This window comes from Tyto alba, unplaced genomic scaffold (genome assembly GCF_018691265.1).
Source record: "Tyto alba isolate M040663 unplaced genomic scaffold, T.alba_DEE_v4.0 Super-Scaffold_21, whole genome shotgun sequence".
In the NCBI taxonomy this organism is placed as follows: domain Eukaryota; kingdom Metazoa; phylum Chordata; class Aves; order Strigiformes; family Tytonidae; genus Tyto; species Tyto alba.
This window is the reverse complement of record NW_024881295.1, coordinates 17,023,247-17,036,711: the sequence shown is the minus strand read 5'-3', so window position 1 is coordinate 17,036,711 and position 13,465 is coordinate 17,023,247. Positions and strand designations below refer to the sequence as shown.

The following is a 13,465-nucleotide window of genomic DNA, read 5'->3' as shown; positions in this document are numbered from 1 at the left end:
AATGCTTACTGTTCTAAAAAACCCATAAATCCAGCCGTACAAGATTCCATGTAGATCTTTAGCAGTGTGCAACTCCCCTGATCCTAATTTTTCAATGTGTAAGATAGGGAACTTTGTTCAGCCTTTGGCAACTTTCCTTTGACTGTCAGTCAGGCACCCAGTTGTGGTGATGGAACTGTGTGATGTGGTCAGTCCTGTTTCCTTCATCACTTATTTAGCTTCCTTTCATCACTTTCTTTCTTGAGGTTAAGCAATTAGGCTTTCCAAATGCTGCCATTATTCTCTGTGGTTTGGTGATCAACCACTGGTAAAGTGAAGTAAGTTTTGAGCAACTAAAAGCTAAAGCAAAACCTTTCAGAGCAGGGTTTTTTCTTATTTTCAAAACAAAATAGGATTTGGGGGAAGAGTTTCTCTTTGGCTTCCTTCTATTATACTTCCCAGATTGTAAATGTTTTTCTATGTGTATCAAAACTAAAAAAAAAAAAACAAAACAAAACAAAAAAACCCCACAAAAAACAACAACAACAAAAAAAACCCTAACAACATAGCTATGTCACTGTGTTTATGATTTCTTAAATTCATAAGTTAAGGTTAAGGATATGGCCAGCTAAAATAGTTAGTGTAAACGACCTTAAAAACAAAGAAGTGGTGAAGGAAATGATGGGGGAAGTGTAACAATTTGGACACTTTCCTGTGATTTTTAAATCAGTCTAACTCAGATCACTAGCATCGTGTTGTGTTGATGTTGTTAATTTTTTTTCAGTAAAAATTTCCTTTTTTTCTCACCCATCGAATCATTAATGAACAAGACTGCTAATAAAGGTCTGGACCACTTATCTGATTGTTTCCTGCCTTCCAGCATCTCCTTCCAGATTATTTTCCCATTACATTGTGTTTTATGTCCTGACTTAAATTGCTGTAGTATTACAGTCTTTCAAGTGGCTGCTCCGTTTCATTCCACGAGTGAATAAATGTACTCTTCTGTGTCTCTTAGGACTACAAAGTGCTTTGAGATCTTAAGCAGTAGTATCCGCTTCCTCAAGGGGAGCAGAGGAGGGGAAGGGGTTGATCTCTCCCTGGTGACCAGCAATAGGACACGAGTGCATGGAATGAAGCTGCGTCAGGGGAGGTTCAGACTGGGCAGTAGGAAAAGGCTCTTCACCGGGAGGGTGGTCAGTCCCTGGAACAGGCTCCCCAGGGAAGTGGTCATGGCACCAAGCCTGTCAGAGCTCAGGGAGTGTCTGGACGACGCTCTTAGTCATATGGTTAATTTTAGGTAGTCCTGCGAGAAGCAGAGAGTTGGACTTGATGATCCTTATGGGTCCCTTCCAACTTGAGATGCTCTAGGATTCTATATTATACATTGTAGAATCTAATATTTCATAATACAAGGCACATTGGCAATTTTAAACTAAATATTACTTCACTGCATACGGGTTTTGTTGCCTTTTTTTTCAGTGATGTTGGCTATTGCATCAGTTTAATTTATGTTGAGGAGCAAAGTGTGCTTTAAAGCAAATGAAGTTCATCTGTCCATCGGGATTAGTAGCTGCAGCAACAGTGGACTGTCCTGTGGGTGGTGGTAATGCTACGTCAATGAAGGCTCGAGCTAAACAATCTTTCTGATATGGCTGACTGACACACGGAAATCTTTTCAGAGTACCTAAGTCAGATGAATAAAACAGGCTGTTTCTGTAGCTGTGCACGAGATCTGTATATTTTTTCCTAGTGTGTGTATTTATTAGGTGAAATATAGTATGTGTGTATACATTCTGTATTGAAAGTAAGCATCTGTGTTGGTTTGAAAGCATTGTAAATATGTACTTATACTTGGATTATTCTAAAAACAACATTGCGTGTTAGGCACATAAATGTGAAGGAAAAATATATTAAAATATAATTATAAAATTCAAATTAACTTATGCATATTTTCAGTTAACATCTTGTCACATTTTATTCTACAAGAACATTTGAAATTATGCCAGAAAAGATAATCAGATGAGGATAATAGCTTATGTTACATTAACATGTAGCATGAAAATCCATATGAGGAAAAAATTAACAGCTATATTTGCTGATGTGCATTACAGTAAAAAATAATGAGATTAGTATTAATATGCAAAAAAATATTCATGTTAGTACAGAAAAAATTAAATTCATAAAAGCCTTAATAAATAATAGTTCCTATAAAACAATCTTACTAGGGAGGAAAACTCTTCCAAAGGACTCACAGGCAACGAAGTGACTTTCCACTTTGCAGGAATGCTTGATGGTCCACTGGTTTTCTGTTACACCTATTTGTCTTCCTGTTTTAGAATTATTTGAAAATATGAAATCTTCTAATTTGAAAGTTTTTGTTGCTTACTGTGATTATTTTAATTCATTCCCCATGGTGTTTGGCTATACCTCATCACTGGAAGGTCAAGAATTTCATAGAGAAGTGGAAAGGTGCGGCTTTTTTTAATTGATGCAGCTTTGTTTCATTAAAGAAAGGATAAAGTCATAGAAACTGTTATTTTCAGTGTCCAGATTGAGAAAAATATCAGAACTTTTCAGCAGGGGCATGGCTTAAGTTGGACACAGAAAATCAAAGAATCTGAAATGATTAATTCTGAAAATGTTGGCCAGTCTTCAGTTGAAAGACTTGGGGTTTTATTTTTTTAAATCAGAAGCCTAATTTTCATTCTACTTCCTTTTCTTTAATATATTCCATTGTAACAGTACTTGGCATGATATATTGTGAAAAGGAGAAAAAAAATCTAAGCAATGGAAGTGAATTTTCACTTTTGAGTTCTAATTTTTTAGGAGCTGTACCTCAAAACAAGTAATTATCTGAAAATTGCTATTAAAAAATGCGAAAGAAATTGTTATTTCCGAAACAAGTGGGATTCTTTTCTGTAATTCAACATAATAAACATTCTCATTAGACTTTTCTTCTTTTATATATGACTAGAACATTTTCTATCGTTTGATTTGAGGATGACTCTGGGGATAAACATCTTCTGAGATGAGGAAATTTTGCTTTTATTAGTTTGTTATTGTTTCTGTTGGTTCCAGTGATATCCTCCCTTAATGCTTTATCTCACTGAATGTGAACTGGCTCTCCGATTTTTATTAGAATCACCGCATTCTTTCTCTCTCTGTAGTCCCATTTTAAAAAGATGTTTCAGTAGGAATGGGTACTTACAATAATATATAATGCTCTGTATCTCTCAGAATCATGTTTTCCTTATTTTATGATGAGAAATCCATGTGCACATTGCAAATTGGTGTTTATTTCATTGCTCTACATACTAACACTAATGCTTTCTAGAAAACACTCATAAATCTTTAAGCTGTTGCCATCATTGTAATTAATTCATTCTTCTTTTTCTATCTTTAAACGTGTGCAGTTTTTTCAGTTTTACTAAAAATACTTTTACAGACGAAGGATTTCTTTAAAACCTTGCTGTCCCTTCGACAGGGTTATGTGCTGTACATATGTGTAATTGCATTCAGAAGAGTTAAAAGAACATTAAGATTACAAAATGAAGGACTCAACTGAGGGAATTCCAGAGCTTTGTTTCTTTGTGCAGTCTAATTAGCTTCTTTGTGCACATATATTATGAAAAATCTTTATTTTCCTCTTGACTCTCTCCTCATAGAATGTGCCAGTTGCAGTGTGCTCACTTAAGATGCATACTTTCTGTATTTTATTTTATTGTTCCAGTTTAATATGTGGTCCAGTTCTGCACATTGTTCAGTGGTGGTGTGAAGATGAAATTGTTCTATAACAATCATCAGTTGTATTTCATTGTTCAAAATAGCAACAGAACTGTTTTACTGAGCAGTGAATTGTGTGATTCCTATTAATCAAGCTTTTGAGGTCTGTTGATATTAAAAAAAAATGTGCTTGCATGTGTTTAATATTTTTAAAATATTGTTTCTACATATAAAAACATGGTTCTCTAGCTTTTGAGACTGAAAGTTATCTGACAGAGAAGAGGTTTCTTTACAGAATCATGGTTGGATTCTTTACAGTTTCACACAACTTTCATGGTGCAAATATTCGAGGGCTCTGGGCTTGTATATGCTAAACCTTTTACACACTTATCTGCATGAAGTATTGTAAAAGTGAGAACTGTCATTTGGTACCACAGGCATTGAGATAAGATGAGATGTGTTTTCATGCATCAAATGACTGCAAACATTTTAAATTCATAAATTTCAAGCTTCACATGAACTTCTCCATTTATATACTTAAACAGCTGGGGAAATTTGTATAATTTGAAAGGTTTATTGCCCAACTTTTGTTGCTTTTTAACGTCAAAGGTATAGAGAGATAGTTGTATCCAGCATGTGAATTCTAGCTTCCAAACAGTGTGACAGTTATGAGGATTGATCTGAGTAATACAACCACTAGGTAATTTCAAGACTTCCACCTTTTTAACTGCTTTAGGAAAGCTTGTCTCAAAATATCTACCTAATATATTAGAAAGACAGTAATTTTGGTTCAGACATGAGAAGGTGGATGTCAATAATTGCTCCTTTCTTTGAAATACACATTTTGTTTGAAAATGTTTTGGACCATGCAGGAGATTATATACTTCAGACATATTTTGATGAGGGTTGTGGCTTTATTAATCTTGTTGTCTCTTATCTAACCAGAAGATTACAGTAACACAGGCCAGTTTCCCAACAAGTGAATCTAAGTTTGCAAGTTTATAAAAATAATTAATTCCTGTAATTTTAATTTAGAAGTTGAATAAGAATTCTTATATGGAATTGAATGTGTTGGACTAGCATATTTTCATTTTCTGCATTGACTTAATTGTACTTCCTATGTTTATTTTCTTGGACAGATAGAACTGTGTATTGTACAAGCTGAGTTGGTGCCAACATAGTATTTCCAATAAGTTGTTTAATCACTGAACACGTCTGCTTTCAAACTGGGCAATGCGCCCATTGCCAGTGTGCAGCACTGGGTTAGGCTAACTTAACAATTATACTGGTTGTGTTTAAAAAGCATCCTGACTTAAATCAGCTATAACTGTTAGACAAGGTAGTTCAGTATGCCAGTAATTATTTAACATCATCAGAAAAGGACTTTCCTTTTTTTTTCTCAGTGTCTGAGCCCATCAGCACTTTTTCACACTAATAGAAGTTTGTTTAGCACCAAGGAAAATTTGCCGTCTTTGCAATTTTCCCAGCTTCAGTTGGCTTAGATTGCAAAAAGCAGAGCTCAGTGTTGAACCTACATGTTTTTTGGAAGAACTCACAACACTGACTAGCCATATGCTACATAATTTGAACATATATATTGAAAAGAGATATGTTCTTGATCATACTTTTGTTATGAATTCTGAAGAAAAAAATAAATCAGAGTTGTTTGTGATCTGTTCCAAAAGTATTTCTGAAATACAGAAGAAACATTCATCCCTCTCTGTGTGGATAACATACCAGATATGAAGCTAGTATATCATTCTGCTTTCTAAACAGTAAATTAAAGAGCCGTCTCTACTACTTGCATAATGTTTTGGGGAAATCTTGCGACCAAAGAATCTGTCTTTTATTCCAAAATCCAAACTCCAGATATAATTATGAAGAAAAGGGCTGAGGAAGCAAAGCTAGCCTGTTTTGTTTTGATTGGACTAAAAGTTTAGACTTAAGTTCTCTGTGGTCAGGAGGCTGAGATTAAAGGGTCTGTAATTAGATTCAATACTCCATGTGTCTTAATGCCCAGAAAGGCCAAACCCTGTTTACAGGCGATGGTAGTTGCCAGGATCATCAAAAATAATTCATAGATGCAAGTGAAAAGGAAATTATCCACGCTTTCTGAAATAGTTTGTTCTTACTTGCTCTGTCTTGTTTCTGTAAAAAGAAAGGATCGGAAATCCCTCAAAATACCTAGTAAACAAGTAGGACTTGAGGTTGAAAAGAAATAGTTTTACTTGTGGAAACAGATTGCCTAGATCTTTTAGGTAGCCCTCTATATTCAAGTCATGTTTCATTAGTTTTTCCTTTTGATCCTCCTATTTTCTTTACGTTATATATAGTGATACCCAAAGCAAAATAAGCTATCAGATGTCTGTGTTTTCTATATGTACGTGTGTGTATGAACAGAGAAAAGATTTCTGCCAAGTGGTCACAAGAGGACTGTTGCATCATTTGTTTAATAGTTTATACCAAATAATAATTAAGGTTTTTATTTCAGAAATTTTCACATTTAGCAAAATCAAGCATTCTTTTGGCTGAATTAACAGTTGAGGGTAACGCTTGAGCATTCGTTTGGTGTTGGTGACCTTCTGCAAATGAAGTGATGATACTTGAGGGTTCCACTCTTCCCCAGTCCGGCTGCCCAGTGCTGGGGCTGTTGGGAAGCGTGCTCTGGACCACTCTCTGAGTGCTCTTCTCTTTTGCAGGCAAGTTAAAGATCAAAATAAGAAAGTAGCCAATCTGAAGCACAAAGAGCAAGTGGAGAAAAAGAAGAGTGCACAGATGCTGGAGGAGGCCAGGAGACGAGAGGATAACCTTAATGACAGCTCCCAACAGCTTCAGGTAACATGGGAATTGAAGAAATTTGGCCAATCAGCCAGGCTTAGTTACCTGGCTCTCCGCTGTACCTCCTGATCCATTTTCATTGCTGTTACCTAAGAAATTTCTTACTGATTGTTTAAAAGGACTCACCTATCCCAGAGCACCTCAAAGAAAGCAGCCTTTCTCAGTTGCCTTTACAGCTTACTCCATTTTCATAAAAGGGAAAAATAGTTTTAATTGTCAACTTGGTTATGAAGTGCATTGTTGAAATAATTTTATCGTTTCAGTGTTGAGATTGGTGTGGCTTTTCTTTCTTCCCTGCTCTTCTAACAGTCTTTTTCTTAGCTGTTTTGTGTATTTTCCTAGCTGGTTTTACCTTATATTGATGCCTTTTCTTCAGTAAATGAAAGATAACCAAGTAAGTATTCTTATAGTAAATTGGAATTATTGCAGGCTAACTGCAGGACCATGTCTTCAGTGTTTACTCATTCTTTTTGGAGAGTGAAGCCCTATTCTACCTCATGAATTCTTGGTATGCTTATTAGTCAGTTTGCTTTATTTCTGAAATTATAGCATGCTGCTGCCCTACAGAATTACCTGGTTACCTCAAATGTGCCTAGGCATATGAAAGTCACCGGTGTGAAAGCAAGTCAGATATTTCTCAGTGTGCTATATATTGATATTAGCTATCGATGGTTTATCAAACAGTAAGTTTTCAAGTGCTGTCATAAAAATGTTGAACTAATTGCCATGAAATAAAGCAAAGATACCATGATTCTAAGTGAGGAGATAATAGATATTTTGCCTGTGATTTCTTTAATTTACAAAAAATAAATTTTCTTTTGGGGAACGGAAATAAACATGGAAACAGTAGTCTATCCTTGAGGTGTTTTAAAACTATTTTTTAAATCTTCAGAGAGCAAGCCTTCTCTTACGTGTTTTCCTTTGTTATCCTAGGTTAAATCCTGTTTCTTGTTATCAGCTGCATATCTTAATACATCTACAATGAAGACACAGAATAGATCCTAATAGTGCACTAGCAAAGATAAATCTCCTTAATTCAGATGCTTCTTTAGTCTGTTCTGTGAAATTCCAGGGGGATGGTTTCAACTCTTTAAGAACTTTTCAAAGAACCACAGAAACATGTGTCCATGTGGAATGGTCTCAGATGCACCATTTTGTGGTTTTCCCCCTCAATTCTCGTCCTGTATGGTCAGGGCACTGAAATAGTTAAGTTTCAAGTGTATGAAAATGATTTCATAACTGCAGACTTTTATAAGAGGCGGGGATGTGGGATTTCTACATCTGCTAATGGGTTTTGTGGCTGTAATGCTATGGCAATCCACAAGGCTCTCGTTATGTGGCAGCTTAAGTTTAAATAACACAATCCTCCTTGTAATAGTGAAATGTCTTTAAAAATTCCTAAAACTAATACAATATTTGGTTAGATTTCTAATCTGCATTTGAGTAAATCTGTATGCACAGTTTGAAGAGGTAAGTGGTATTTGACACTTGCCTTGCAATTATGTGCATGGTGTATTTATCAAATGACACCATTCCACAAGACCATCTTCTTTGGTTTTATGTATCACTTTCAGATTTTAAAAGGTATGGCTTTCTTTTCTGGCTTTTTTCCTCTACAATTATTCTTTCCCTTTTCTTTTTTTCTTTCTTTTACACACATGGAATGCTTTGCAAAGAGCCTGAAATTTGTTTTCTGTCAGCTCTTATTTGCATGCTAAAATTGCTGGGGTTTTTTTTGTTTGTTTGTTTTAAAGATCCAGTAGTTTATGTAATGTGTTTATACAACTACACATAGCAGTGGACAGACAAGGGTATTCTAGTAACAGGTAAGTTTAATTCATGTTAAAACTAACACCAGTTTCTGATACTTCAGAGAGATTGTACATCTTTCGTGGCAGCAGTGAGGCAGCTTTAGCTCAGAAATTAGGTGTCAAAAAATGGTGTTGCTTTGTATCCGATTTCTTTAAGAATGTATAGCTGTCCTTGCAATGTCCTATCCAATTCTTTACTTACAAAGTGTTATAGCAGTAGAGAGATCATAGATATAAAAATATGAGTAACACAGCATAATTTTACTCTAAATCTTTCCGATTTTTAATTTCAGAGTAACCAACTTATGTCTAGGGACAAGAAACAACCAATTGTCTCTTTTGATGAAGCCAATTTGTTTGAGACTTTTCTCTTTTTTTCCAGTGTTACTTGTGGTCTAATAGGGAAGCTAAATTTGGAAACAAAGATGTTAAAGTGTATAATATTATCTTTACCATTTACATTAAGGTTTTCCAATTAGAGATGTCTATACAGCAGTACATGCTTTTTTCTACTTTGCTTACATTACGTTTTATTCTGCACTGGTGTCTGTTGCTTTCTCTGTAATTATATGCAAGTATTTATGAGATTAAAAATAGACATTATTAAATTCATGTAAGAATTTAAGATTGAAGTGGGATGTGATAGTCAACATTGAAATGTATAAGTTATCATAGTATTAATATTACTTGATTTTCCCTAGTGCCTCTCCTGCTTTTATGAACGTAATTGTCCTGTTTGGGTGGGCTCAATTTTAGTGAGTCTCTCCCCATATTCAACACAAGGCTGAAGGGAATGCTTTCATTCACAGATGAAAAAGGTCGGTATGCTCTAATGAAAATATCAGGCTAAGGTGAAATATGGAGTGTTTAATGACAAGTGACAGGTTCAATAAAAACTCCTTCCTTTAGAAGAGCCCTCTGCTTATAGCCTCCATCTCTTAAGGACTGCAGCATTTTGGTTTCCTGGAAGTAAAATTTACCCAGGACCACATTCAGTTTGTTAGTTATGGGGACCTATCTTCTCCATGGACTCTAAAGGGCACTGCCTTCTAATTGATTAAAAAAAAAAAAAATTAAACCTGAGAGGAACATAGATGATTTTTTTTTTTTTTTTTTTTTTTTTATGCAACCATTGTTGGCTTTGGGGTCAGGACACACAAGCACCAATTTCAGATAATTTTGGTCTTGGTGGTTTTGGCTGGAATTAATAATAAGACATTATGAAATGCTTAAAAATATATGATCTGCATGTTCTTCGGTTGACCGTCTGCAATCCAGTCAAATAAACACGCTCCCAAGCACATACTCCACTCCTCCTCTCTTTCTGTCCCTAACAGGCATGTGGTTTCTTTCTTCCTGAGTCCAGTAACAAAATGTTCGTTTATTCAGAGAGCTCTGATGATGGAAATTTGGTATTTTGGGGAGTGGGGGAAGAATGAAAACCATAATGTCTCAATTCTAGTGAGATGGATAAATGGCTTTCCAAATTTGTCTTTTCCTCCTGGGTTCCCTTAAACCACAACTCTCCAGAGATGTGAGAGGTTAACGAGTGTCTGGTCTATAAGCAGGATAAAAAAAAAAGAAAAAAAACAAGCCGTTGGGCTGGAGTAGAAAATTTTTGCTTTAAGTAACTAAAGCTTGGCTATTGTGAAAAGGAATTGATATGCTGTCTTGTCCTAGAAAGGTAACATTTACTGAAATTTCATGATATTTGAATGGGTACTTGGAACTGACATCTGGAAGGTAGTATGCATATTTTCTTGGTCTACCACTCCAGCGTCTTCCAGAGTTTTTAGGAGGAATTTTCAGACTATCTTGTGGCATGGAGTTGTTTACTGTTGGATCTGTATTGCAGCCACTTTCCATCAGTCTATAATTGCTGCTGACAAACTATATATGTCCAGAAGCTCTGTAAAATATAATTGAATGCTTTAATGAACAGCTGTAAACCCAAGTAATTTTATTATTTTTTTTCTTCTTTTTCCACACCCAAGTTTGGATAATTTAATGTATCATTTTAATCCATGAATTATATACTCAAGCATATGTTGTTTGTTCCGTGTGATTATATAATTCTTTTATCATATTGAGCATTAAATAGGAAAAATATCCTTCTAGTGGAAAGAACTGAATTTTCAATCTAATCAAATGTGCAATTTTTTGTTCAGTTATGCTTTTACTGGGATCCAGACAAAGCTCAGTGAAATGGATAGGTAGCCAAATACCTTCTCATCAAATGACCCTTTGAAATTCATTAAATATCAGCCTTGATGCGCCAAGCCTGTCAGTGTTTAAGAGTCATTTGGACAATGCCCTTAACAACATTGTTTAGCTTTCAGTCAGCCCTGAATTTGTTGGGCAGTTGGACTAGACGATCATTGTAGGTACCCTCCAACTGAAATAGTCTGTTCTATTCTAATTAACTATTTGTTATGAGGTACCATAACATGTACACACAGTCAATATCAGCATTTAAAAACTGAGCTTCCCTAATTAATCTGTGAACTTGCTTTTGGATGGTGTGTACAAAGCTTCTGAAGAAACAGATTTAAAGGAAAGTTTTGCATACTTCAGGATTTCCTCCATAACTTTCTAGACATTGTCATCTTTGAAGCAAATTGGTTATGCTAGTTAAATGGTGTTACATGTTTTCCTGGGATAAGTGAATTTCAAGTGCCGAGTTCCTGGCTGATTTCTCTTCCATACAGACCACTTCCATATCAGATTCCAGCTTTGCCTGCCAGCTGAGTGGAGTGTACTTTCTTTATCCCTTGGATAGCACAGCTCAACATTTTAAGGCCCATGAAACTGTCATCTACTCCGTTTCAGCTTGGTAGAAATCTGTTCTTTAATGCCATCTTGAATCTACAGGATTTGTTCCAGAGAACAGTCTGACATCAGACCTGTATTTTCTCATTGATTTCAGATCCATCTTTGGGAATTATTCAGATTAAAGTGTTCTTTTTCTCTCCCTTCCTCTCCCAGTACTTTTTAGACATCAATTACATCAGGGAGAAGTTTTCGCCTCCCTGTCCCTGGATAATTCTCTGTGCTGCCCAGCCTGGTAGGTGTTAGTGTTCCTTGGGCCTGACTAGGTGCCATTAGCACTCACGCAGATGGCTATCGTTTCACTAAATGGTATAGTCAGTTCTAGGCCATCCTCATTCTGTCTTCTAGGGCAGAACTCATGATATAAAGCACTGAAAGGCTATGAATTCGGTTTGCAATTCGTTTTTTAAGAAATTTCTTAGCATTTTTGGAAGGGATAAGTTTTTCTTATCAGTCACCATAAAGGATGAAACTTAACATTGTTACATATTCTTGATAATTAAGATAAATGTGATTCTGAGTTCGGAGATTACGTGAATGTTTGTGCTGTCTGTCTCTCAGTATTACGTTGGACTTCTGTTAATGAAAGTGCAGCAGGTGCGAACAAATACAGGCTCTAAAGAACAATCATACATCATAAAGAATCTAAATGGAGTAAATATGCAAATTATTCCTCTTATTTTATTTGGTCTAAGCAAAAGGGTAGCCTGTAGGTAGTTTGGGAATCAACTGACCCTCCAGCCCTTTCTCTGAGAGATTCTGTGACAGCTGGCTATGCATTAGAAAACAAGATATACATATGCAGTAGAGACGTTAATATGCATCATGGTTTGTTAGTGATGTAATATTCCAGTAGCAATTTTAATTTCCATCATCTTTTACAATATGTTACATAAAATACAATGTTCCACAAACATTGCGTTCTATACTTAAGTGGAGGGTTGTGATTTTCAGCAGTGCGTGCAGTTACTGTAGACACAAGCAAATTTTTAACCCTGGCAGATGCTTCAAGAAAAACTAGCTCTTGTTCTTATCGTGTCATAACTCTCCCTGTCAAGAAGGCTTTTCCTAACTTTCCTGCATGTCTGGGAGAAGTTCCAAAAACGATGACCTTTTAGCTAGGCTTTTTGTGACTTACAGTGAGGGGAAGTTTCTTGGGGTGGGGGGATGGGATTAATTGGAATGTTAGCCTTTTTTTCAGGAATTAAAAAATTATAATTAAGCATTCATGGATACATTACTTTTATTACATAGATAATATACGGAAGGTGAATAGACAGCCTCACTTCATGTTTTGTCATATCTTTGTGAAGTAACATGGAGAATATGCAGGTATTCTTCATTTGTAATGCGCTCCAATGGAAAAAAAGACTTGGGCACAGTGTTAATACCTTGATAATTTTTATCATTTAACATCACAGAAACAGAACTGGAAATAAATGCTAGTTCGCTGAGCAGTGGAGGAATACTGCACAGCAGCAAAAATCGGTCCATAATATGAAATAGCAAAATCATGAAATTAGGTTTTCATGTGAAAATTACACTGTTGGATTTCCATCTCAGCAAGACAGTAGTGCATCTAAAAATGATCTTCAAGCTAAAAAGGAAGGTTTCTTCCCTTTTCTCTATTGAAGTCATAACGTACTTTATTGCAAGGACAGGCATGAAGACTTGCTGATAAATTGCCAGAAAGTAAACGCAACAAGGCAGGAAAAATATCCCGACAAACAAGAAGGAATGAAGTCAAGCTCTGCAGCATCTGCTCAGATGAGGTCACGTTCTTAGGAATATTAGTCCTTTTCATCTCTTATCCTTTCACGGGTGGATCTGATGGACTTTGCAAGACAGTAATTCTCTATTTATTTGAAGCTCATCAAGACACACTTCTGTACATGTTAAGTCCTAAGAGTATTTACCTGGGTTTGTTTCTAATACCAGTTTTCCCAGTTTTTCCTACAAAAATCTGCTACCTGTTTCTCCAGACAGCTGGATGTAGACAGAGTATATAGTATTATGGGTGACCATTAAAAAAGTGTAAATTTACTTCTCCCATTTCTTAATTTTCTTGGATTTGTGAGATTTCGGTGTTTTAATGTTCTTACAATATGAGCTGTGAGCCACAGCCAAACTGTAGGGACAGCTCTGTCTCCAGTCTTAGTAAAGCCTTTCTTTCTGATGAATGTTTACAGGGTCTGCCTAACTTCATTGTTGCTCATGTGTTCATTGTTGCATGTTGAAACAACAACAAAAATAATATACTTCTGAACGTATCTCAGAAACAGATT

General features: G+C 35.7%; 1 protein-coding gene across 13 annotated transcripts in view; it reads left to right on the top strand.

Annotated features, from left to right (window-relative positions):
- Window positions 1-13,465, top strand: part of ERC1 (ELKS/RAB6-interacting/CAST family member 1) — a 300,191-nt gene that overhangs the window by 155,272 nt on the left and 131,454 nt on the right. For all 13 annotated transcript variants that reach the window (XM_042795217.1, XM_042795216.1, XM_042795215.1 and 10 more), the window contains one exon: window positions 6,402-6,537. In XM_042795217.1, coding sequence (XP_042651151.1) covers window positions 6,402-6,537 — 136 coding nt within the window. The remainder of the gene's footprint in view (window positions 1-6,401; window positions 6,538-13,465) is intronic.